The sequence below is a fragment of the Hyperolius riggenbachi genome, chromosome 2, assembly GCF_040937935.1.
Source record: "Hyperolius riggenbachi isolate aHypRig1 chromosome 2, aHypRig1.pri, whole genome shotgun sequence".
Taxonomy (NCBI): domain Eukaryota; kingdom Metazoa; phylum Chordata; class Amphibia; order Anura; family Hyperoliidae; genus Hyperolius; species Hyperolius riggenbachi.
Window position 1 is genome coordinate 259,674,937 of NC_090647.1, and position 23,979 is coordinate 259,698,915.

Sequence of the window (23,979 nt, forward strand, 5' to 3'; positions counted from 1 at the left end):
CGGTGTAATATGACAGTGGCGAGGCTGGTTTGTTAGCAATCTGGCAGCAGAATTCTGCACTAATTGCAGGCGGCGCAGGTCCTTTTTGGGGAGGCCAACATAAAGGGCATTGCAGTAGTCCAGACGTGATGTGATCAAAAAGTGCACTTTACATGGATCCTCTTGTAATAAAAAGTTATAATTACCTGGCGGGTCTTTTCCTTCTGAATCACTCTCAGAGTCCTGTGTCCACTGGTTTTTGGCACATAGCCCCACCCCCTGCAGAGAAGTAGCATGGCACTATCTGGAGATAGGGAAGTGCCGAGGACCTTTTCTGCAAGGGGCAGGGCTACGAGCTGGAAGCATACACGACATATGGTTCTGGGAGTGATTTAGAAGGAAAAGACCTGGCAAGTAATTATATTACAAGAGGATCCAAGGAAAGTGTGTAATTTTGATTGAATAGGCTCTTTAAGAGTAGTAGTAGTAGTAGCAGTAGTAGTAGTAGTAGTAGTAGTAGTATCTTATGGCTTCTAGTTCCAATGTAAAGGTGAGCATACCCCATGCATATTTTTTTTTTCTAGATCTTTTACAACCAATCAGTTTTCTTGAATGAGTATTGTTTGAACAATCAAGTTTCATCTGCAGTCTTTCCTATATTAGGTTTGTACGATATGTTGGGAAATACATGGGAGTGGACATCCACAGAGTATAGAGGTTCTGCCCAGCAATCCAGACAGAAAATGTTTGTTTTGCGTGGAGCCTCATGGATTGACACCCAAGATGGATCAGCCAATCATAAAGCACGAGTTACTACTCGGTAAGAGCCCATTGGCATGTCTTTTCACATAAATTGTTTGCTATGAAATGTACATTATGGCCTAAATTCACAAATAATTACCAAATGTAGCAAAGCTAGAAGCATCTGATGTTATCAAACATTTTGCTAAATGTCAATTAATAAAGGCTGCTACCACATGGAAAACTAGAAGTAGCAACTTGTGAGGTAAATACCTCATAAATCAACTTATCAACAGCACTGTATAATTCTGACTTTCTTGTTGCCTCCTTTCACTAATTTGTGTGCATTAGGATGGGTAACACTCCAGATTCTGCCTCTGATAACTTGAGCTTCCGTTGTGCCAAGGATGTCACAAGGTCTGCCAAACATGAAAAAGAGGACCTGTAAGGGAAAGCTGCAGATTCATACTTTCTTGCCTCAAGAATCAAGGTACTTCCCAAGGAAGAAATCAGCATTGAATGTTAGGCGATATACTGGTGAAAATGACTGCTTCCCAACCAGTGGACCAGAGTTTCATGATCATTGTCTTCCACTTCAGTGGAGGTCCTTCTTTGTATATGGTTGAATTATGATATTGGTAAAAGACCTAATAATCTTTATTATACAATATGTTACATATACATCGGATATTCTCAGATAGAATGCTCAAGTGCACCAAGTTTGCTTTCACCGTTAAAAAATAAATAAATATTGGCATGTTGGTTGGCTACAGCCCTCTACCACAGCAGTTGTAGTAGGGGGCATCATACTATGACCCCATTTAAGGACAAGGAGCATTATGAACGGTCCAAATGCTCTCTGTAACGTGCTGCAGAGAAACAGTCAGCACTATAAATGTGTCAAATCAATAAGGGGATAGTTTCACAATGTATTAATTACTTCAGGTCAATCATATTCTACGGCAAAAAAACATTCTCTGTCATAAACCTTGTCGGCAGCTCTGCCGGCGTATCCGGGCAGCGGCGGAAGCTGCCCGAGTCGTTCTCCTCTGCTGGCATCCCCAGCTCCCCTGCAGGAGTGGATTGGCGCAGCGATCCCTGCCGTGTTCCCAGGCGGGCGCGCACGATTCACAGCAGCCTTTATAGGCTGAGGAGACGAGTGTGAGGTATGTCAGCTGATGCTGGCTCCTGCAGGAGCACTGCTGATTGGCTGGAAGTTCCAGGGGGCGGGGATTGCTAACTCTACTCAGTATATAACTCCTGTCTTGTCAGTTGTCTGTTGTCTGTGATAGCTATCAGTTCGCTGAGCGCTGGACCTTGTCTTGCAATTGTGCCTAGTCAGCTAGTTCTCAGAACTACAGTGGTTTGCAAAAGTATTCGGCCCCCTTGAAGTTTTCCACATTTTGTCACATTACTGCCACAAACTTGAATAAATTTTATTGGAATTCCACATAAAAGACCAATACAAAGTGGTGTACACGTGAGAAGTGGAACGAAAATCATACATGATTCCAAACATTTTTTACAAATCAATAACTGCAAAGTGGGTGTTCGTAATTATTAAGCCCATGAGTTAATACTTTAGTTGAGGTAAAAGCTCCGCCCACCAAGCAAGAGATGCGCACGCAGCCTCCTGCAAACTGCTGCCCCAGGACTTTACGCCGATTGGCGTTAGGCGGTCCTGGGGCTGCCACCGTGGCCACACCCATTGACCTGACGCGGTCGGCAAGCAGTTAATCACACTATCTGGACAGTTAACTGTAGCAGTTTACCACCTCTTAACTGCTCAAATAAGAAGTATCAAGGCAGCTGAGTGGGGCCGTACTCGCTAGAGAGCTTAAAGAGAACCTGTACTGAGTAAAAATATTTAAAATAAACACATGAGGTAACTTCAAATGAACATTGCATAGTTACCTTGCCATCAGTTCCTCTAAGAAGCTCACCATTTTCTTCTGACAATTATCCCTTCCAGTTCTGACAATATTTTGTCAGATCTGAAATATAACATTTGCTGTCAGTAAAATATCAGTTGCTGTCAGTTATAGCTTAGAGGAAAACTGATGTACCAGGCAATGTCCATGTTTCCCTATGTCTCAAGTGGGCGATGTTACAGTTTAACTGTGTGCTGACCAGAAAGCTGTTATGGGGTAATGGCCATTTTCAAAATGGAGGGTGGAAAATTCCCTTGATCACAGTGAACAAACAGGACGCGGGACAGGAGAAAGACACTGAGGAGTAGACTACATGGAAGGTAAGTATGACTTGTGTATGCTTATTTTGACTTTTAATTTTCAGTTCAGGTTTTCTTTAGAGGTATCCAGTGAAAATAATGTAATAAAAAAAGTGTTTCATTTTTACAATAATTATGTATAAATGATTTAGTTAGTGATTGCCCATTGTAATTTTAAATCCCTGATTTACATTCTGACATTTATTACATGGTGACATTTGTACTGTTGGCAGGTGATGTAGCTGCTGCATGAATTTTTGGCTGTTGGAAACAGCTGTAAACAGCTATTTCCCAATTCAGCAAGGTTCACAGACAGGAAACTGCCAAGAGGGGTTTCACCACAATATCAGCCATACAGCGCCCCCTGAGAATAGATTTCTCATGTAAAAGGGGGTATCAGCTACTGATTGGGATAAAGTTCAATTCTTGGTCGGAGTTTCTCTTTAAAGAGGAACTCCAGTGAAAATAATGTAATATAAAAAATGCTTCATTTTTACAATAATTATGTATAAATAATTTAGTCAGTGTTTGCCCATTGTAAAATCTTTTAAATCCCTGATTTACATTCTGACATTTATTACATGGTGACATTTTACTGTTGGCAGGTGATGTAGCTGCTGCATGTTTTTTTTGGCAGTTGGAAACAGCTGTAAACAGCTATTTCCCACAATGCAACAACGTTCACAGACAGGAAACTGCCAAGAGAACCACTGTCTTTAGAGTTTCTTGTGGGAGGGGTTTCACCACAATATCAATCATACAGCGCCCCCTGATGGTCTGTTTGTGAAAAGGAATAGATTTCTCATGGGAAAGGGGGTATCAGCTTCTGATTGGGATAAAGTCCAATTCTTGGTCAGAGTGTCTCTTTAAATAGCAGCAGATTTGAGCACAGTGAGAAACCCATGACATGCAGTGCGCGCAAGTGTTGAATACACAGGTGGCAGACCACGTCCATTGAAAGGAATGTTAACCATTTACAAGGCATTTCTGGGGTGCTTTCCCCCATGTAAATGTACTGTAGGGGCTGTCCTGAATTCTATCAGCTTGCTTCCTCCAGGCAAAATTACTATACAGTATGTGGCTGCCCTTGGAGCTTTTCAAAATGACTTAATATGAATGGAGCAATAGTGTTTCAGTGTCTTACCAGAGGTCATAACGTGCCAACCACAGAGGGGGACTTCCAATAGAGCCAGACAGTGCCCAACATACGGGGGAGAGCCCGTCCATAAAACTCTGTTTTTTTTTGTCAGCGGAATCTGTAAGTGCACAACTTTTATAGAGTTAATACATTTTATGGTTTTACACTATGAGAGGCTTTTTACTTTGCGGTAATGCTGCATATGAAATGAACAGGATCAATGATTGTGGCGTAGCCAGTGAGGTGGGGGACAGCCTAGTGTCCCAAGGTGTGTGCTGACCTATGCTTAGGGCTTGGGCTTTCCTTACTTTGAGGTACTGTCAGGAGGGAATTTGGGATTTGAAATATGGATGAGAAAAGGACTTCTGTCTCTTTTTGCTGTGTTGCTGTTGAGGTGGGGACAGCCTAGTGTCCCAATGTGCATGCAGACCTAGGTATATGTCTTTTGATCCAGTGAGTGTATACACAGCGGGTGGGGTGGAAAATTATTAATACTATCTTGTGAGTGCAATTTAAGTTTCATAAAGAACAGTTGACTTTTGATGGACTTTTTGGGGGATAGTGTGTTGTGAAGCGCTGCCATCTAAAAAATTGGACTTATGTTAGTGTGTAACTGTTTGGGAAACTGTTCATACACACGAATGTCTGTCTTGGACAGGCTTATTAGTAAACCAGGTATTTTTTTTTTTTTTTAAGTATACTGTATAATATTTTTGCGAAAGTACTTTTAGGTAAAATACTACAATTTCACAATTGGACAAATAAATACAAGGGAGTTAACATAACCTACATATTAAAGTCAATTAAAAGCAGTTACTGAAATTGTTACACTTTATAAAGAAACAAATTAAAAATGTATGATCACAAACCTCTATTGCTAACACCAGGCAGAGCAGCAGCAGTGTACTGTGGATAAATGATCTTCTCAGGCTGTAACATTCAAGCTTCACCTGCTCACCACTTGCTGTGTCCCTTCTTCCAACAATGTAGAGAACATACAACAATGGAAGTCAACCAGAGCAGGCACTTCTATAAGGGTAAACTGGACCATTGCCCTGCGCCGGTAGGGGCCCCCAAGTCTCTCCCCACACTTTTAGTGGCTATGGGGACATGGGGTGTAGCACACACCAGGTGCCCATGTGAGGGGGGAGATACCTTGTGGTTTATTCAGAATAAGCACAGCACAGTCTAATATCTCACCTGTCCAGCCAGGGCACTCCTCCTTCCTTTCCCAATCTGTCCTCCAGGCTCCACAGGTTCCCACAATAGTGTCTCTTTCCCCATGACTTACATCAGCGCATACATGCCTGCAGGGAATAGAAAAGATGCACCAGCAGGAGGATACAGGAGGCTGGAGCATGCTGAGGAAGGAAGGAGCTCAGTGAAGGACAGGTGAGATATGCTCCACTGTGCTTACTCTGCATTGTTCAGGGGGGGGACAAAGGCCACCTAATAACGCTTTCTGGGGGAGGAGGGGACAAGGGCCACCTAATACCACTATATTGGGGAAGGGCATGTTCATTTTGTCCAGGGCCTAATCGCACCATGGCATAATATCCACGCCAAGGTTAAGCTATTATATTGGCAAACTCCAGACATAAGCAATAACTTAGTAGGCGCCACAACTACACCTCTACTTTCCACATCCATCACACTGCCACACGTGGCCTCCCCACTCCTTCACATAGTCTTGCCATGAAGAGTTTATAAATAAAAGAATGCTTTTATTTTTCAAACCAAACTGGTAATTTCTTCTATAGCGAATTCTATGCATCCTAGTATTTCATTGGTAAATATATTTGTTTGTAAAGATCTGTACATGAAAAGTAAACAATGGACATTCGAGGATAGGATAGAGAACAAAGGTGCTGGTAGAATAAAAATAGTGGCAGTGGTGGACTTGCCTACTCTGAAGGGCATGCCATATACGTAGTGACCCCAAGGAGTAAAAATAAATGAAATCACTACTTACCTGGGGACTTCTCCAGCCCACCGTAGGTCGGGAGGTCCCCTTGGCGTCCTCCTGGCCCCGGGCCTGCTGCCGCATACATTACCGGCGACACCCAAACCGGGTGTCGGGCTGCCGCTTCCTTATCTCTGACGCTCCGCGTCATCACGCTGACCGGCATGACAGTACTGCGCATGCGTGGTTTAACCTCAGGGCCCCTTTGAACAGAGAAAATGTATTAATATACTCCACAACGATTTGCAACGCGTTTCGCAGGCGTGACCCCGCTTCATCAGGCAATAGGAAGGAGCATACAGCAAACAAAGTCGAGGTCCATATTGAGCTCCTCTGTCATTAGAGGAAAGGAGGGGGGTGAGTGGTTTTTTTTTTCTAAAAGAGGGATAGTTGGATGCTGTGTGCAGCAGTGTATGTGTGAAATTCCTTAATATACTGCACTGCCCTCAGCACAGAGTAACCAAAAGCAGGACATATAAAACACAGCGCCAACACACCTGCATGTGTTGTAACTGGACTGAGTTCTCTTGTTTGCTTCTCCAGCTACCCAGCAGTATATAATGCTTTCCTGCTTGGGTGGAATACAAAAGCGCTGTTCTGGGACTGGCACTGCCTGCAGAGAATTCTGATCTTGGTGTAATGCTCCAGTTACTTTTACTAGGCAATTGGTGGATGGTGAAGACAAAGTCCTGCAAACGAAATAAGATCATGTTCTGCATCTATATGAATGACAAAACGTTCTTTTCTTTTCATATCTGTTAGGAGCAACAGACTATTTTTGCAGGATTGCCCTGGTTCAGCTTCACATTTTTAGTGCATATGACAGCAAATTATTATTAATTAGCTATGCACATAGACTATTAACAATGTTTAGGCAGCATGACAGTGCAGTCTTATTGGACAGTTTGTTCAAACTACTCCCCTATCCCATCATTACCTGCATGAGGTAGTCAGGTAGGATCTGGGAGGGAGCGCCAGTCAGTCTTGTCCTCTGGGCACATATTTAATCACCAGGCTTCTCCCACCTCTTACCTCTTTTACAAAATCAACTCTGTGGCAAGCACTGCAGCTCAACAGAAATGAATTCCTCAATCCCTGCTCAATGTGAAAAAAAAATTGCCCCTATGCTCTATACAGTGCCTTTATACAGGAGTTAAATGAAAAAACATTGAAAATGACCTCTTATACCTGGCAGTATGGGATGAAAAGAAGAATATGTGGGGGGATGGGTGTGAAAAAGGTTAAGGGCTTGTTTCCATAGGCGCACTTTCAGCTTAAAACAACGTGATCGCAGGGACATCAGAGAGTGCAAAGACTGCATTGTGTGCTGTTTCCATACTGCGATTCACCACTGAATTGCAGCACCTGATTACCTGCATTTCGGGGCGATTGCACCCGCGATCCCATTCAGTATAATGAATGGGATTGCAAGTGCCACCCTCCTGGGGAGTCACGTGCAACGCAGAACCGCGCGGCTCTGTCTGCATGGCAAATGGAAATGAGCCCTAAATTCTTTATTATACACTTGAGTAGGGAGGAACCTGGTAGAACGATGATTAGGTTGCTGAACTGCAGTGCTAGCTACAAAGACTTCTCTTAGCAGAACAGAAAGGAGATGGGTGTGGTTAAGTGACCTGTTCAGTGCCAGCCACATGCTTTTAATATATTTATTGTAAAAACTAAGGCGTGCAATGCAAATTTACTTTTTTATTCTCTAACTAAAAAGTAGGCTGAACTGGGGCTTTCAATGTTCTCTGAAGATGCATTTATAATAGAGGTTACCATCCATTCTGAGAAGCAACACAGGCAGTCTAGATAAATTGGTAATTTAATTAAATTAAAACCCCGGTGTGACTGCAGACATAATTGCGTATACTAGCCTACGCTCCTGTATTGCTCCAGGCAATTGCTGTCTTTGCAGGCAGGAGAATCAGTGAAGTGAATAAATGGCACAGTGAAAGCTGAATAGTATCAGTATGTAATTTTCCTCTACAGAGTTACAGTTTAGATTCTGAAATGTCGTACACAATTTGGAACATTAGTAATCCTCTCTTGCTGAAATGACTTTGGCTCGGCACATCCTCACAGTGTGAATATAGTGATGTGACAGTGTAACAAAAAACACTGTAGAGGAGCAATCTTCAAACAGAACTGAGTGGCGTAGCAATAGGGGATTCAGAGGTTACAACCGCACTGGGACCCTTGGGCCAGAGGGGCCCTCCCTCAACTGTAGTATTAGCTCTGTATTGGTCCTGTGCTTATAATAATCACTTATATAGATGTTTTGAATAGTGGTAATCATTCACAAACTTCCCAATCCCCTTCTTGCACCTCTCATACTGTGGTTGTCCATGGCAGGTTTTTTATAGCAGTAATGATAGCCCGAGATGGCAATTAAGCCAATCTTTTATTTTTAATATAATGTACAGTTGTGGAACTTCCCAAATATTTTTTCTAACTTACAAATCTATTTTGACCATTCTGATAATGCACATCATGTAACATTAACATTTTAGAGTCTTTTTGTAATTATAATTTACCTCAATGCAAGTTTCACGTGTGAAAATAAGGTATGTACGTAGTGTATACCATCAGGGTAAAGCTACAAGAGCTGTACATGTACAGTGGCTCCTACAGCCCAGAAAGGATTATGTTTCTATGTGTTTCTATTGCGGGGGTAGGGGTTGCCAACGGGAAGATGTTTGGGAAGGTATGACCACAGATCTTTCCCAAAGTATATTGAGCTGGGTGGGGGCAGTGATTGTGGCAACTTGGCATAGCAGGGCATGCAACACTGGGATTGATACAGAGGAGATGCAGGGTTTGTGTGTGTGTGGGAGTGGGGGGTGGAGCGGAGGGGATTGAACAAACACTGAACAGGTGCTTTAGCTCAAACAACTGTCCATCCATGTCAATATACAGGAAAAGTGTGGTTGGTGGACAGTTGTAAGAACCATCTGCCTAAGGTTCCAATGCCAGGTATGAGAAACAAATACAATAACTGTTATTTGTTAAAGGGACACTTAAGTAAAAAATAAATAAATGAGTTTTACTCACCTGGGGCTTCCAATAGCCCCCTGCAGCTGTCCGGTGCCCTCGCCGTCTCCCTCCGATCCTCCTGGCCCCGCCGGCAGCCACTTCCTGTTTCGGTGACAGGAGCTGACAGGCTGGGGACGCGAGTGATTCTTCGCGTTCCTGGCCACAATAGCGCCATCTATGCTGCTATAGCATATATCATATACTATATAGCAGCATAGAGGGTGCTAATGTGTCTGGGAACGCGAAGAATCACTCGCGTCCCCAGCCTGTCAGCTCCTGTCACCGAAACAGGAAGTGGCTGCCGGCGGGGCCAGGAGGATCGGAGGGAGACGGCGAGGGCACCGGACAGCTGCAGGGGACTATTGGAAGCCCTAGGTGAGTAAAACTCATTTTTTTTGTTTGACTTAAGTGTCCCTTTAATGAAAATACTATTGAAAAGTTTTTTATGGTGGGGAATAAATGTCAGATTTGTATTACCTTTTATTCCATTTAGTTGAACTTGGCCTCATTCCCTAACATATGCCAGATCACAGTGCATCAGTTGCATTTCAGAATATTTCTGCTTGTCAGCTCAATGCTCATACAATTCTATAGAGCTGTTCACAGTACTCACAACAACTATGTAGTGCACATGCGCAGGGAGCTCCCAGCCGAGGGCGCGCAATCAAGGATGGCGTTACGCAGTAACACAGGGGGACGGAGGAGAACAAATAGCAACTGCTGGTCATGCAGCATTTTGGGAGCGTTTACTTTGTTCCTATAATGAAAGTATTGGAACGCTGCAAAATCGCTCCTGAATTTCTGTACAAAGGGATTTGTGTGTGATTAGTAAGTGCTGGGACTACCCACAAGCACTTGTTTTTCCCAGAATGCAAATTGCTCACTCTAAAATCAAAAGCATTTTTTTAAATTGCTCCCTAAATCGATGGAAATGGCACCTAAGGACTCAAACCCACTAAAAGCCTTTTCTGAGCACTAGTGAATTGAAAAAGCTCTTGCTAATGCAAAGCTATGGGGTATTTTTATAAAATCACATCCCTCTAGTGGGATCACACCCATAGCAATACATTAGCAAGAGCTTTTCAAATCACAAAGCTCTCAGAAAAGCGCTCCTAGTGGGTTTCAGGCCTAAAACCGCTTAAAAAATTATTGCAAAAACCGCTAGCGATTGCAAGTGGGTCCCAGCCTTTAGTGATTCTTTATCAAAAGACATGAAAGGAAGGTAAATGTAAATAGCATTGACAGAAAGAAAACTCAATATCAGATTACTTATTTTTATTTTATTGTGGTTATGTTACAAATGGGGGAAATGCAGTAGATTATGATAAATACAAGCTAATTCGGAAGAATGAAAACAGCTGACAAATTCATATTCAGTTTCCCAATTTTCTAAATATATATTTAGACCACACTGCGTAATACACAACTTCTCAAGGGCATGGTGGGCGTCGGCGACAGACAAGGGCAGTCTTTAAATTAGGGTGTCCAGAAAGGAATGCTCTGCCCTTTCCACAGATGCTTTCTTAGCGTGTTAAAGAACAACCATACGCATGCTGAAAGCTGGTTTACATAGAAGGGTTTAGTACTAAATTTAGAATGGATGTAGTATAGTACTGTGAATTGTTTTCTGCTACAAGCCTGATTTTGAATCCGTAATTGCAAGGAACGGTGATGAAGTTCAGCAAACTACAGAATACACATCAAAATAATAAAAGCATCAGATATCTAATTATTCTCTGGATCAGTGTAAATATGAGGCAACTAAAAAACTGCAGCAAGTCAATTCAAAGTAATCTTGGACAGTTTTCTTATTTCCAGATCCTAAATATTAAATTTTATCTCGATCTTTTGCTTCCATTTTGGTCAAAATTAACTTCAGCAAAGTATTAATTTGTGGGTACTGCTGTTGTGTTCTCCAGGGAAGGGAAGGTACATATCCGAGGGTAGGTGGCCATATGCATCCAAAGCTGGACTTCTGCAAACTAAGAGGAGTAGTTGTATCTGGAAGTGGAGGATGAGAATGGAATAGGGAGGCTGCAAATGGGGAACATCAAAAAGATGGGAGCTTCTGCCCAGCAAGGGCTGGACATGAAAGAGAGGAGTGGATGTATATGGATGTCATGTTACACATGGAGGTTGAACTGCACATGGAATGGTAGAACAAGAAAGTTGGCCTAGTAGTACAAAAAGTATAAATCTGGCATTGTATGCACCTGATCCAATCATTGCAACCTGTGGCCTAGCTAACTAGCTTGGGCAGATGAGCTATGCATGCAGGCTCATTCCTATATACAAGTAGGAGGTGGAGGTAACTGCCAGTCTCGGGAATGAAATAGTGAGCAGATGCTTTCTCTCTCCAATTAGGGTAAGCCCAGGATATGTGTGTGGTAGTATTAAAGTGAACCAGAGCTGTTTTTCCTATAAAAAAAAAAAACATACTTCCTGATCCGGGGGGCTAGCTGGATCAGGTAGAGACCCTTACTGCTGCTCCATTAATGTTTTTTGCTTTAGTTTATTTTTCATTGTACAAAACATGTCCATGACCCCGGGGTCACGACACTGCAGAGTTCAGCTCTGTGCTTCTCAGCAGAAGTGCAGACAGGCGGGGGATTGAGGTGGAGAAGGGATGGGATAAAGGCGAAGGAGCATAAAGGGGAAGGGGCATTATGCAGGAGTGCATCTCTTGCAAAGGACGCACCTTCCCCATTAGCTGCCAACAAGCTAGTTAAAAATGTAATAATAATAATATTTTCGGCAGATATGGGGAGGGGAGGAACAGCATGGTGCATGGGGGGAGAGAGCAGCGCAGAGGACACAGTGGCTTGGTATTGACCAAGGAACATGCCTCTGTGTCCCATTTGCCTCCGCTGAATCTGCCTCTGGTACACTTTAAGAAAAAAATATCTTCTTATCTGCTAAGCAGCCTCATTCAGGAGTAAGAAGTTAGCATTAGCCAAAGTTTCTAGCAACTGACTCATTTAACTTGTAGCTGTGTTAATCATTCATTCATTTTCAACTTCCCTTTGCAGTGTGAAGCTAATTAGCATGGAGTTCATAGTCATTAGAGATGTCGGCAAACACATCACCCTGTACTACTTCCGGGTCGCTATGACCCGGAGTAGTACGGCTGCGCTGGGCCGGCGGTGCGCGTCTTTGATCGTGCGCCTGTTGCCGGCCTCTTTCTGCGCATGTGCGTGACGTCATGAGTGATGTCACGCTTGTGGAGATATATTGGGGTGCTGATGCTGTTAAGGATAATACAGTAATATATTTTCATTTTCCCATTTTTATATCTGCTGTGGTATGTCAAAGGTGTAGAGATGCAGGCTAGATTCATTGACTGTTCCTGTATTTGTGTGGGTGGGTCACTAGACCTACATTTGCATCTAAAGAGGTCTTCAGTGAATACGACCAGTCACCTATCACACAGGACATCCTGCTGCAATGTGAAAGCCTTAATCAATTGTCACCTGTAACCTGGGGAGATTGGAAGTGAAGGAAGTCTTTTGTTTTGTGTGTGTGCTATAGTACCCTTTTCATGTATGTGGATCTCTGGAAATCCCATTTATGTCTGAGAACGGAGACAGGAAAACGCCTTAATCAAGTTTTCACCTGGAGTTGAAAGCCTAACTTCACAATCTTTGATGTATAGTAGACTTTTACCTGGGAAATCAAATTATGTCTGAGGATGTTATTAAATCTAGCTTCCCCCCGTCCACACAGGCTTACAGCCTCCAGGCGTATTTCATAGTATAAAACCGCAGCTAGGATAGCCACAACTTGTAGTTCTTGGAGGTAGCTCACACGGCTAGAACTAACCTGGTTCCTGACCAGAAGTGCGTACCGCCCGCAACAACACCAGATCGATACGCTGGTACGTTTATTTCCCGTTTATTTTGGTAAGCAAAATCGCTTTGTGTGTTATCTTTGTACATTTTATCTTGTAACTATTTTTACTTTGTTTTTTTGTAATCTTTTTGTATATATTCAGTTCTGCACTGTTTTATGTTTTTTCTGAAATATTAAATTATTATTTAATAAGTTTGACTTCTGCCGTACTAAACTAACACTCATAGCCTAGAAGAGACTGAAGTGTAACCGTGTATAAGTTCATGCCTAATTGTACGCTTGAGCAACACTACCGTAGGAAATTGTAATTGCATTGTGTGTGGGGGCGTTTGTCATACGTTGGCCTAAGCGCGCAGCTGACCCAACGTACGAACAACGCCAGTGCGAGTAGCTAACAGTATCGTTCGGAACGACTGTTAGTGGGTCTTTGCTTCACGACAGTGTAAGATTGCAACTGTGTGTGTGTGTGGGTGCGTGGCGTTCCCGTATTTGGCCTAAGCGCAAAGCTGACCCAAATACGAAAACGCGGAGTGCGCGCTGAGGACTCGACAGCAGAGTGGAAGTGTCTAGCAACGCTAGTGGTGGCAGTGAGAGGTGTTTTGAGGGGTTCCAGCCTTGTTTGTAGCTTAAATAAGGCTGTTCCCCGCTTAATCTGGTCAAACCCGCAGTCGGGAACCGTATACGCAGGCGTGCCGCGGGCCAGTTCTTGACATAATTGGTTGGCAGTGGTGGGAACGTTTAGTACATTAGTACGCAGTTTAGCTCGCTATTCTGAGTACTAAAGGCTGGAAGCTTGCTAGAAGCAACTAGCCTACAGAAGTCTACTCAGTGCAGAATATATATACGTTTTTTTTTTTTTTTTGTTCAAAGATACACACTTGGTGTTTGCTTTCCCTCCCCCCCTTTTTTTTTTCTTTTTATTTTGTGCAACACGATGGCTCAGAAAGCATCCAGCTATGCAAGGCAAAACAAAGAGATACTACTCAACCTGTGTGAGCACAAAGGCATCGAGACGGTGAGCGGCCAGACTAAGGAGCAGTTAGTTCGTGCGCTCGAGGAGCATGATGAGGCAGAACGAGCCCGTGCTTCAACGTCAGCAGATGCAGCTCACGACACGCCAGAGGAGGAATCGCTCCCGCCACAGGATGCGAGTGGAGACGATGTCCTGGATGATCCACCTAACACGGAGATGACATCTCTGGAAGCCGACCTACAGCTACTAGGTTCGGCTGAGCCCGAACTGCGCCTAAAGCTGATTCTGGAACATCGGCAAGCAGAGAGGGAACAAGCTGCCCAGCGACTCCAGGCCGAGAGGGACAGACTCCGGGCAGAGGAGGGAAGAGCTGAACGGCAACACCAGCTGGAGCTGGCTAAACTTCAGCAGCAGAACCGGTCTGCTGGACCCGCAGAACGCGAAGGTGAGCGAGTCCACAGAATCCCCCTGGATAAGTTCCCCGCTATGGACAAGGACTCTGACATAGACACTTTCCTACAGGGGTTTGAAAGGACTTGTCGGCAGTATGGGGTGCCCCGTGAGCAGTGGGCAAGATACCTCACCCCAGGGCTGAGAGGCAAGGCCCTGGAGGCGTTTGTGAGTCTCCCCCAGGAGGAAGAAACAGACTTTGAGGCAATTAAGAAAGCCATCATTGCACGATACCACCTCACGCCAGAGGTGTATCGCAAACGTTTCAGGACAGTGCAGCGAGGTCCTAATGACAGTTACCTGGATCACGCGTGCAACCTGCGCACTGCCTTCCAGCAGTGGCTAAAAGGACTGTCAGTTGAAACCTTGGATGCCCTGAAGGAGCTGATGATAAAAGACCAGTTCCTACACACCTGTCCTGTTGAGGTCCGGCTGTTTGTGCTGGATCGAGAACCAAAGACAGTGGATGAGGCTGCGGAAATGGCCGATGCCTACACCGCCCATAGAGCACCTGAGTCCCGGAGGACTACTACACCCAGCTGGAGAGGAGAACAGATGGCTAAACCGGTTTCACCCAGCACCCAGAGGAGGCAAGCACCGCTGTCTCCTGGATTCAAGCAACCTGACACTCGGAAATGCTTTGTATGTGACAGGGTGGGTCATATCCGCACGACTTGCCCAGAGAGGAAGAGGGAGGCCCCAAAATCCAGTGAGGCCTCAAACCCCAGTGAAGTCCCAACGGCTTTGTGTGCTACCAGGAATGCTACTGGCTATGCAGAGAATCTGCAGCTTGTCACGGTTGGGGGTACAGTTGCCACTGGGCTGAGAGACACTGGAGCAGAAGTGACTCTCATACATCCCCAGCTTGTGCACCCGGAGCAGTACATACCTGGGAAAATGATTGCTGTCAGAGGAATTGGGGGTGTCACCCCAGCCATACCCACCGCCTTGGTCCACCTGAATTGGGGGGCCGGCAGCGGACTGAAAGAAGTTGGGGTAACTGACAAAATCCCCACCAACGTTTTGCTGGGTACTGACCTGGGACGGTTAGTGGCCCGGTATGAGCCTACTCCAAACCCTGTGGAGCCTGCATCCCCAGCAGAAGTTCTGGACTCTTGCAAGGTACTGTTTGATAATGCTGTGCAAGTGGGGAGTGCTGGAGAGGCCCCAGGGGCTATAAACTGTGTACTAGGAGCCAGCCCTAGTGAGTCTCCAGTGCCTAGGCCTGGAGTGGGACCTGTTGACACAGAGAATGCAGAAACTGATGATGTCATTTATGACGCACGGACTATCGAGGCGATCGATGCAGGAACTGTTGATGATAATTGTGAAGTGCTGAGTAGCAATGTGTGTAATGATACAGATAATGTGGAGGTTTTATGTGATGTCCCAAATGACAATATATGTAGGGATGATAATGCTGATGGCATATGTGTTGTGCTACATAATGCTGTGTGTCATGTGGACACTCCGTCAGCTGCCGGAGTAACCAGCGGCGCTCGCTGGGCTGCAGCAGATGGACTGTCCACTGAAGGGGCAGACGGCACCAGGCCAGATCTTTCCCCTTCAGATGGTTTTAAGACAAAATGTGACGTGATTTATGATGTGTGTAAGGTGGGCACTCCCTCAGCTGCAGTGGTAACCCGCAGTGCTAGCGGGTCTACAGCAGAGGGACTGTCCACCGAAGTGGCAAATGTTGCTGGGTCAGCCACATCCAATTCGGAACCTGGCCCGGATGGCCCAGGAGCCTCTCCGTCTGCAGCCTTCCTAGAATGTGTGACAGGCAGCACTGAGCTCTCTGGGGCTGTTCGATTTGACAGCAGCCTGGAAGAGCTCAGGGGGCTAGCCAGCAGGTCACCAGCTGGGAGGGGCAGGTTGAGAGGGTTCTGGGAAGTTATTCCCTCGGAGCTGTCCGAAGTGGAGGAGGCAGACCGGCAGATACTCGTTCCCCAAAGGGACCGAGAGATAGCTCCTGCCACTATAGAGAGAGTGCGTGTAGCGACGGTTGGAACCCTTCCCCAGTTGCAGCACAGTCTCTATGGTTGCGAATTCACGGTCGCCACTGACCCACATTCCCCTGGTTGGTTACGTCAGGTTGCCAAGGGCAACGACACATTGCAGCAACCTGACCTAGCTTTCCAGTCGTGTAGCTTGGAGCTAACTGACAGGTGGGGAACCCTCCTGAGGATGCTAAAGGGTTTCCCCACCCGGCCAGGCCGTCAATGTAGGCTTTGGCAGGATGATGCGTTAGATTCACCTGCCAGCGCCATCTGGAAGGGGAGCAATCATGGGAATGCGGACGGGCTGTCCCGTCAAGCAGAACCAACAGTGTAGGTGCTGGCAGGATGATCTGGGAAGATCGTCTGCCTTGCACCAAGTTAACGGCGGAGGTGTGGAGATATATTGGGGTGCTGATGCTGTTAAGGATAATACAGTAATATATTTTCATTTTCCCATTTTTATATCTGCTGTGGTATGTCAAAGGTGTAGAGATGCAGGCTAGATTCATTGACTGTTCCTGTATTTGTGTGGGTGGGTCACTAGACCTACATTTGCATCTAAAGAGGTCTTCAGTGAATACGACCAGTCACCTATCACACAGGACATCCTGCTGCAATTTGAAAGCCTTAATCAATTGTCACCTGTAACCTGGGGAGATTGGAAGTGAAGGAAGTCTTTTGTTTTGTGTGTGTGCTATAGTACCCTTTTCATGTATGTGGATCTCTGGAAATCCCATTTATGTCTGAGAACGGAGACAGGAAAACGCCTTAATCAAGTTTTCACCTGGAGTTGAAAGCCTAACTTCACAATCTTTGATGTATAGTAGACTTTTACCTGGGAAATCAAATTATGTCTGAGGATGTTATTAAATCTAGCTTCCCCCCGTCCACACAGGCTTACAGCCTCCAGGCGTATTTCATAGTATAAAACCGCAGCTAGGATAGCCACAACTTGTAGTTCTTGGAGGTAGCTCACACGGCTAGAACTAACCTGGTTCCTGACCAGAAGTGCGTACCGCCCGCAACAACACCAGATCGATACGCTGGTACGTTTATTTCCCGTTTATTTTGGTAAGCAAAATCGCTTTGTGTGTTATCTTTGTACATTTTATCTTGTAACTATTTTTACTTTGTTTTTTTGTAATCTTTTTGTATATATTCAGTTCTGCACTGTTTTATGTTTTTTCTGAAATATTAAATTATTATTTAATAAGTTTGACTTCTGCCGTACTAAACTAACACTCATAGCCTAGAAGAGACTGAAGTGTAACCGTGTATAAGTTCATGCCTAATTGTACGCTTGAGCAACACTACCGTAGGAAATTGTAATTGCATTGTGTGTGGGGGCGTTTGTCATACGTTGGCCTAAGCGCGCAGCTGACCCAACGTACGAACAACGCCAGTGCGAGTAGCTAACAGTATCGTTCGGAACGACTGTTAGTGGGTCTTTGCTTCACGACAGTGTAAGATTGCAACTGTGTGTGTGTGTGGGTGCGTGGCGTTCCCGTATTTGGCCTAAGCGCAAAGCTGACCCAAATACGAAAACGTGGAGTGCGCGCTGAGGACTCGACAGCAGAGTGGAAGTGTCTAGCAACGCTAGTGGTGGCAGTGAGAGGTGTTTTGAGGGGTTCCAGCCTTGTTTGTAGCTTAAATAAGGCTGTTCCCCGCTTAATCTGGTCAAACCCGCAGTCGGGAACCGTATACGCAGGCGTGCCGCGGGCCGGTTCTTGACAACGCTCATGCACAGAGAGTAGCCGGCAATAGGCACGCGATCAAAGACGCGCACCGCCAGCCCAGCGCAGCCGTACTACTCCGGGTCATAGCGACCCGAAAGTAGTAGCGGACCATAGGGGTTCACAGCGAACGTTTCGCCTACATCCCTAATAGTCATCCAGACATTTTCCTTTCTCATCTCCTCCATCAAAGCAAAGCAGCAGTAACAGGCCCAATTATTTTTGATTTCTAAAGTGCCAACATATTCCATGGCACTGACCAATGGCATCAACAGTGTGCAATTGCTTGTCACATGACTATTCTGCTTCCAATCACAAAGTCTCATTCTGTGAATTGCTATGAAAAATGATTTGGTAGCAGTTCTATCATTTAAAGACACTACCCTGTTGGTAATTTTGTAGCATTACACTGTAAGACAAGCTGGAGTGATCGGAAATAGATGATTCAGTGGCCATACTGGACAAGCTTTATCCTTGGGGCTGCTACCACTGTAGCACTAAAAGGAGCTGTGGAAGAAAGGATGAGGGGGATTCCCTGCTGTGCCAATAACACTGGGGAGGTGAGTATAAACAAGACAGGATAAAGTACATAAAAAAGATTGCTTTAAGAAATCCAGCATTGAACTTTATTTTTCTGTCACCACAGTAGCTATTAACAATTGCCTTATGTATATATATATATATATATATATATATATGTACTTAAAGTATACCTGAGACATTTCAAACCAAAGGATTTAAACTTACCTGGGGCTTCCTCAAGCCTCTTTTAGTCCATCTGCTCCCTCAGCGTCCTCCTGCTTGTTCAGAGCGGAAAGGGGGGGGGGGGGGGAGGAGGGTGCAGCAGGGACCGCGTATGTGCAGTGGCCTGCAACTCAGCTGGATTGTGGACTCCACACTGTGGATATGGGGGGTAACGGACTATGTGAAGCTGGAGGAAGCCCTGGTAAGTATAAATCCTTTTGTTTGAAGTGTTTCAGGTTTACCTTATAAAGTTTTATTAGAGTTCTAAATGATATACTGTTCCTATTGAAATTGCCATGCCATTAAACAGATTGCTGTATTCTGAGTATTTGAAAGTGTTCATATTTATTATAAATATATTTACATACACAGTGATTATTTGTTTTAGGGCAGAGACTGATGTAATTTGGTGCACTGTCTTGGCACACATGCTTGCTACATCCACACAAAGTGGGGCATTATAATGACTTGGCTTCAGCAGCTTCAGCAGCCAGAGACAACAGGATGGCCTTTGCTGTGTTTTCAAAGAGTGCAGCTCTGTTCTGTTGCTCGCCTTTCTTTACCCAGTGTCCATAGATCCTGAATGCACAGGCATCAATCAACTTCCGGATAGGCTTAAGAGCATATGGGTCCCTTATTACAATCTCTTTGGTGATGGGCTTCACTCTACGATAGTAGTGGTAGATACGGACAGAGGCCAAAACTGTTAAACACACCACCTAAAAAGAGAGGTATTTTATGTTAATATTTGTTTATATCACGTGTTACATTTGCATTGTTAGTAAAGAGTCCCTAACAGTGTACTAGATAGAAGAGGAGCAGTACTCAGTTGTTCAAATTCAGATATCCTTGCCACCACAGTAAAGGTGGCCACACACGATATAATAGAATTATCTGATTTTACGGCAATTCGATAAAAACGTTTGGATCTCCCGAAAAATCGATAGCTTTTTTTTCATTCGACTGAAAAATCTGATCGGATTTCCTGTTTTTTTTTTCCGATTTTTATCGATCCGGAATGCCAGATATTTTTCTTCAATTTCTGTAAAGATTGTAAGGTGTGTGTTAGATTGTCAATTTATTAATATATAAACCCTAGTAAGTTTCTCAGCGTTCCCAATCATTTTTATCATAATTGGGGAAAAATTAAACATAGGTGTGTGGTACATTGGTCATATTTTTGAAGTGTTACAATCAGTCAGAAAAATTGATTGCAATTCTTAAATTGAACAGATATTTAAAAAATTGTGTGGTGTGTGGCCACCTATAGACTGACTTTCCATAAGGAAACGTGATTGCTGGAAAATCGTGCTGCAATGTGATTGTGCTACCCTCTATATCCACTACCTGCGACTGCGCCGCTATCTGTAGCGTATGAGGGCAAATGCATCAAAAAATCATGCAGGCTGGCAATTGCGATTCAAAAAGATTTGTTTGAAAGAACAAAACGCATTACTGGAAAAAGAGCACTGCAATTTATATGGCAGTGCAGTGCTCTTGCAATTATCAAAATGCAAACAATTTGCTTTTTGGAGTGGATCGCAGCTAGTAGAAAAGGCCCTAATCCCTAAATACTTGGACAATCAGGGCCAGGCCGAGGCAGAGGCGAGAGAGGCTCCAGCCTCAGGGCGCAGTGTAGGAGGGGGCGCACAACTCACTCAGCTTTCATTCCCCTATTGTGTTTAAAGCAGAGAGAAAAAAGGAAAGGGGATACTTGGCAGTGTCTGCAAGCCAGATAATTAGAGATTAAGGTTTTGGTGGGGGGTTGGGGGCCTTGGAGCACCTCTTAGTCTAATAGCAATCAGCGTGTGACGGCTGGGGTGGGAGGGATGGAGTGGTACACATTGGTGTCTCAGCCTTGGGTGCTGGAGGACCTTGTCCCGGCTCTGAGGACAATAAACAATTTAGGTTATATGTGGAGATATCAGGCTGGGGACTATCAATGGCCACCAAGCATCATTTATCCCAGTTAACTAGTAACTGAAAATATACCAAACTGTGTAATAGAATGCATGCAGAATGCATTGGCTAGTGAATGGTTGGCATACCTTAGGATAAGTAAGGTGTCTTCGGCATAAAGCACAACTTTCTCTTCAAGGGGGACTTATTTCATACCAAATATATTCAGAATAGATCTAATTATTCTAAATAGTATTTACATAAGTTTCATTATCTTTCAGTTTAGAAGAAGTGGACGTATATAAAATATGAACACAATTAAATTACTTCCAAAAACCAATTTTAGCCAGGACAGCAAACAAGTACTCCCATTCTACACTGTCAAAGGCCTTAGCTATATCCAAGGCCAGGACCACATTGATCACTGAGATTATTAGCTCAGACCTGCAATTTAACAAAATAGCTACCAGATATTTATAGCTGTACTGTAGATCTGAGTGGCATAAAACCTGATTGATTCAATAAAATTACTGTAGTAATTACTTTAGACAGCCTATTTGCCAGGCCTTAGCAAGTATTTTGACACCTGCATTTAGCAGAGATATGAGCCTCTAGGAATCCGGCTTCAGATGATCCTTGGTGGTGATGCATGTATACACAGTCTGAATTCTCCAAAACCACTCTCTTGGTTGTGTATGGCTATGCAAAAGTAGAATTTCTCTTTTGTGGTCACCCTCTTTGGGATCATTTTGTAAACCCCCCCCCCTTTCCAAATCCTTTCCACACACACCACACACACATCTATCTTGCAAAATAAATTCTGTACTGTTGCTGCAAATAGTAGTAGACATGTGATCACTGCTGTGAGCTTGCACTCAAATGATGAACAGACTTGGAAGAGGGCTTGAGTGGCATCTAAGCCATGACCTCCTGTATCATGATTAAATTGGGGTGGTGAATGGCAGCTTGGCCTTGCCCCCTCCTGCATCCTGATTGCATGGGATGGTGAGTGGCAGCTTGGCCATCCCCCTCTTGCATTCTGATTGGATGGGAGTTTGGATGGCAGCTTGGCCATGCCTCAACTCCCAAAAGGCTGCAGTGCCAGTGAGGACTTGGAACAACGCAGCATTATGAAGGTATTTTCCTGCCAGCGTTTTTATGTTGCAAAACTATTTTAAGGGGAATATACAGTATTTGATTAAAACAACCAGGGAATGGGTCATAAAATAAAATGTACTAGAAGATCTTGCAGTGCTCTAGTGCTGCTTACGAGCGACGGCCACATAAGCATATAAAAAAAAGTAAGCATTCTCTCTGCTCAGCAACTCTGACACAAGAGACCAGGGTTCGAATCTCGGCCCTGCCTGTTCAGTAAGCCAGCAGGAGACAGTAGGAGACCTTTGGCAAGTCTCCCTAACATTGCTACTTCCTATAGAGCACGTCCTAGCGGCTGCTGCTGTGGCGCTTTGAGTCCGCCAGGAGAAAAGCGCGATATAAATGTGTCTTGTCTTGGTTTACCTTGAATTTTCTGTATGGACTGAAGTGGCGAACCTCTTCTACCACATATTGCTGGAAGAACGGATGTGCCAGGGCCTCCTCTGCTGTGAGACGCTTCTTAGGGTTTACAACTAGTAGCCGGGCAATCTGATTAGAAAATAAATCATTCTATTTTTCCTTCATGATAGGAGTACAATAAAGTCAAATGTAAACACCATTATTTTGATTGTATGAACAGGGATTAGGTATTGCCCATACCAGGTCTTTAACAGTATCTGACCGATCATCCCATTCTGGGGAACCAAAGTGGTAGTCTCCATTCATAATCATTCGTAACATCAGCATCTGTTTTCTGTGCCAAAATGGAGGAGATCCAGCCAACAGGGTGTACATAATAACTCCACTACTCCACCTGCAGGACAAAAGTGATGCTATAATCCTGTTTCTTTAAGTCTGTGTATACTGTACTTTGTTTCAAACACTTTGGTTAACATTAGCGAGCTTGACGCGAACAATGTAAACTGAACATAGGATGATAAATTACATAACTGGAGGTGACCTATAGTGAAAATTCATAACAAAATAATGTGTTTTTTTTACTCTGGATTATAATAGGCAAATTAGCGCTGTTGATAAGTGTCAAGAAGAAATGTCTCCCGTTGTTTTATGAAATTGATGGTTTAATTAATCGTCAAATAATTTACTCCAGTGTGTGGAAGACTGAATATTAATATGCAATTTTCACTGTAAGTATCCTCTCACTATGGGGTATATTCACTAAATAAGGATACGCAAAATAGCATGCGTAAAGTCTTACTATAAGATGAGTAGAGCATAATGCAATAAATGCAATGCATTATGCTCTCTATACTCATTGCATGTTATTCTGCTTAACACAGCTTAATGAATATACCCCTATGTCCAACACATGTTCACAGGGCTGGCCACATGTATATGAAGCCCTATCTCACATAATGCTACATTTTGATGTTAATGATGCAGTGGCCCATTCATCTCAATGGAGGGTGAAGCACTAATACACATAGGTTATACTGTGGATGCTTGGTGGCTCTAATGGCTGACTGATCATGTGACTAGTCAGTCACCTGTGGATTTGTGAAGGATACCAGCTGTTAAGAGAAACATAATGCCCAAAAGGCAAGGGAATGTTCGGGCTTTCAAAAAAAACCAAAAAAACATTGCCTGCGCGGTACATTCCGGACAACGTAGACTTGATTGACAGCGGCGCTCACACAGGCACAAAAGAGGACGACCTGGCGAGGTCGGCCTCTGCACTGGCGGGGACCCCGGGCCGGCAACTGAGAGCAGAGCTGCGGTATGGGACATGTCGGCTGCAAGGGGCTGGAGTAAGCCCTGGGTAAGTAAATGGTTTTTTTTTGTTTTGTTTTTTTAGAGCTCGGATATTCCATTTAATGGCATTATGATTGTTTTCATAAACATAATTGAAATTGCCTAAACAATGTTAATGTGCATGCACCACAACAGCTGTTTCTGGGATGCTGAGAGCTCGAATTACTTTAACCTTCTTTACCTACAGTTGGACTTTAAAGGAGAACTGTACCTCTAAAGTGAAAGTCAGTTATCCATTCCTTCCCTAATGTGCAGTAAAATTGTATATACCGTGGTACTCCCTGCCTTGGATGTAACGTATGTATTGTACTGTATTAACATCCTGGCCTGAAGGTCCACAGGCTTCACTTCTTCAAGTAAGCAAACGTGGGAA

At 44.2% G+C, this 23,979-nt stretch overlaps 2 protein-coding genes across 10 annotated transcripts in view; one reads left to right on the plus strand and one right to left on the minus strand.

Annotated features, from left to right (window-relative positions):
• SUMF2 (sulfatase modifying factor 2) overlaps nt 1-23,979 on the plus strand; it is a 58,799-nt gene that overhangs the window by 15,918 nt on the left and 18,902 nt on the right. For 4 of the 5 annotated variants that reach the window (XR_011026223.1, XR_011026224.1, XR_011026225.1 and 1 more), the window contains exons 8-9: nt 643-799; nt 1,072-1,210. Coding sequence is in view for 2 of the 5 variants with exons in the window: in XM_068268580.1 (XP_068124681.1) it covers nt 643-799; nt 1,072-1,168 (254 nt within the window). In the remaining 3 variants the exon portion in view is untranslated. Of the gene's footprint in view, nt 1-642; nt 800-1,071; nt 8,586-23,979 lie in introns of those variants that run through there. The other variant, XM_068268579.1, reaches the window with a different exon arrangement.
• PHKG1 (phosphorylase kinase catalytic subunit gamma 1) overlaps nt 19,166-23,979 on the minus strand; it is a 59,102-nt gene continuing 54,288 nt past the window's right edge. For all 5 annotated transcript variants that reach the window (XM_068268576.1, XM_068268578.1, XM_068268575.1 and 2 more), the window contains exons 8-10: nt 22,494-22,647; nt 22,257-22,382; nt 19,166-19,558 (exon numbers count right to left, since the gene is read on the minus strand). In XM_068268576.1, the coding sequence (XP_068124677.1) occupies nt 19,298-19,558; nt 22,257-22,382; nt 22,494-22,647 (541 nt within the window). In that variant the 3' untranslated portion in view covers nt 19,166-19,297. The remainder of the gene's footprint in view (nt 19,559-22,256; nt 22,383-22,493; nt 22,648-23,979) is intronic.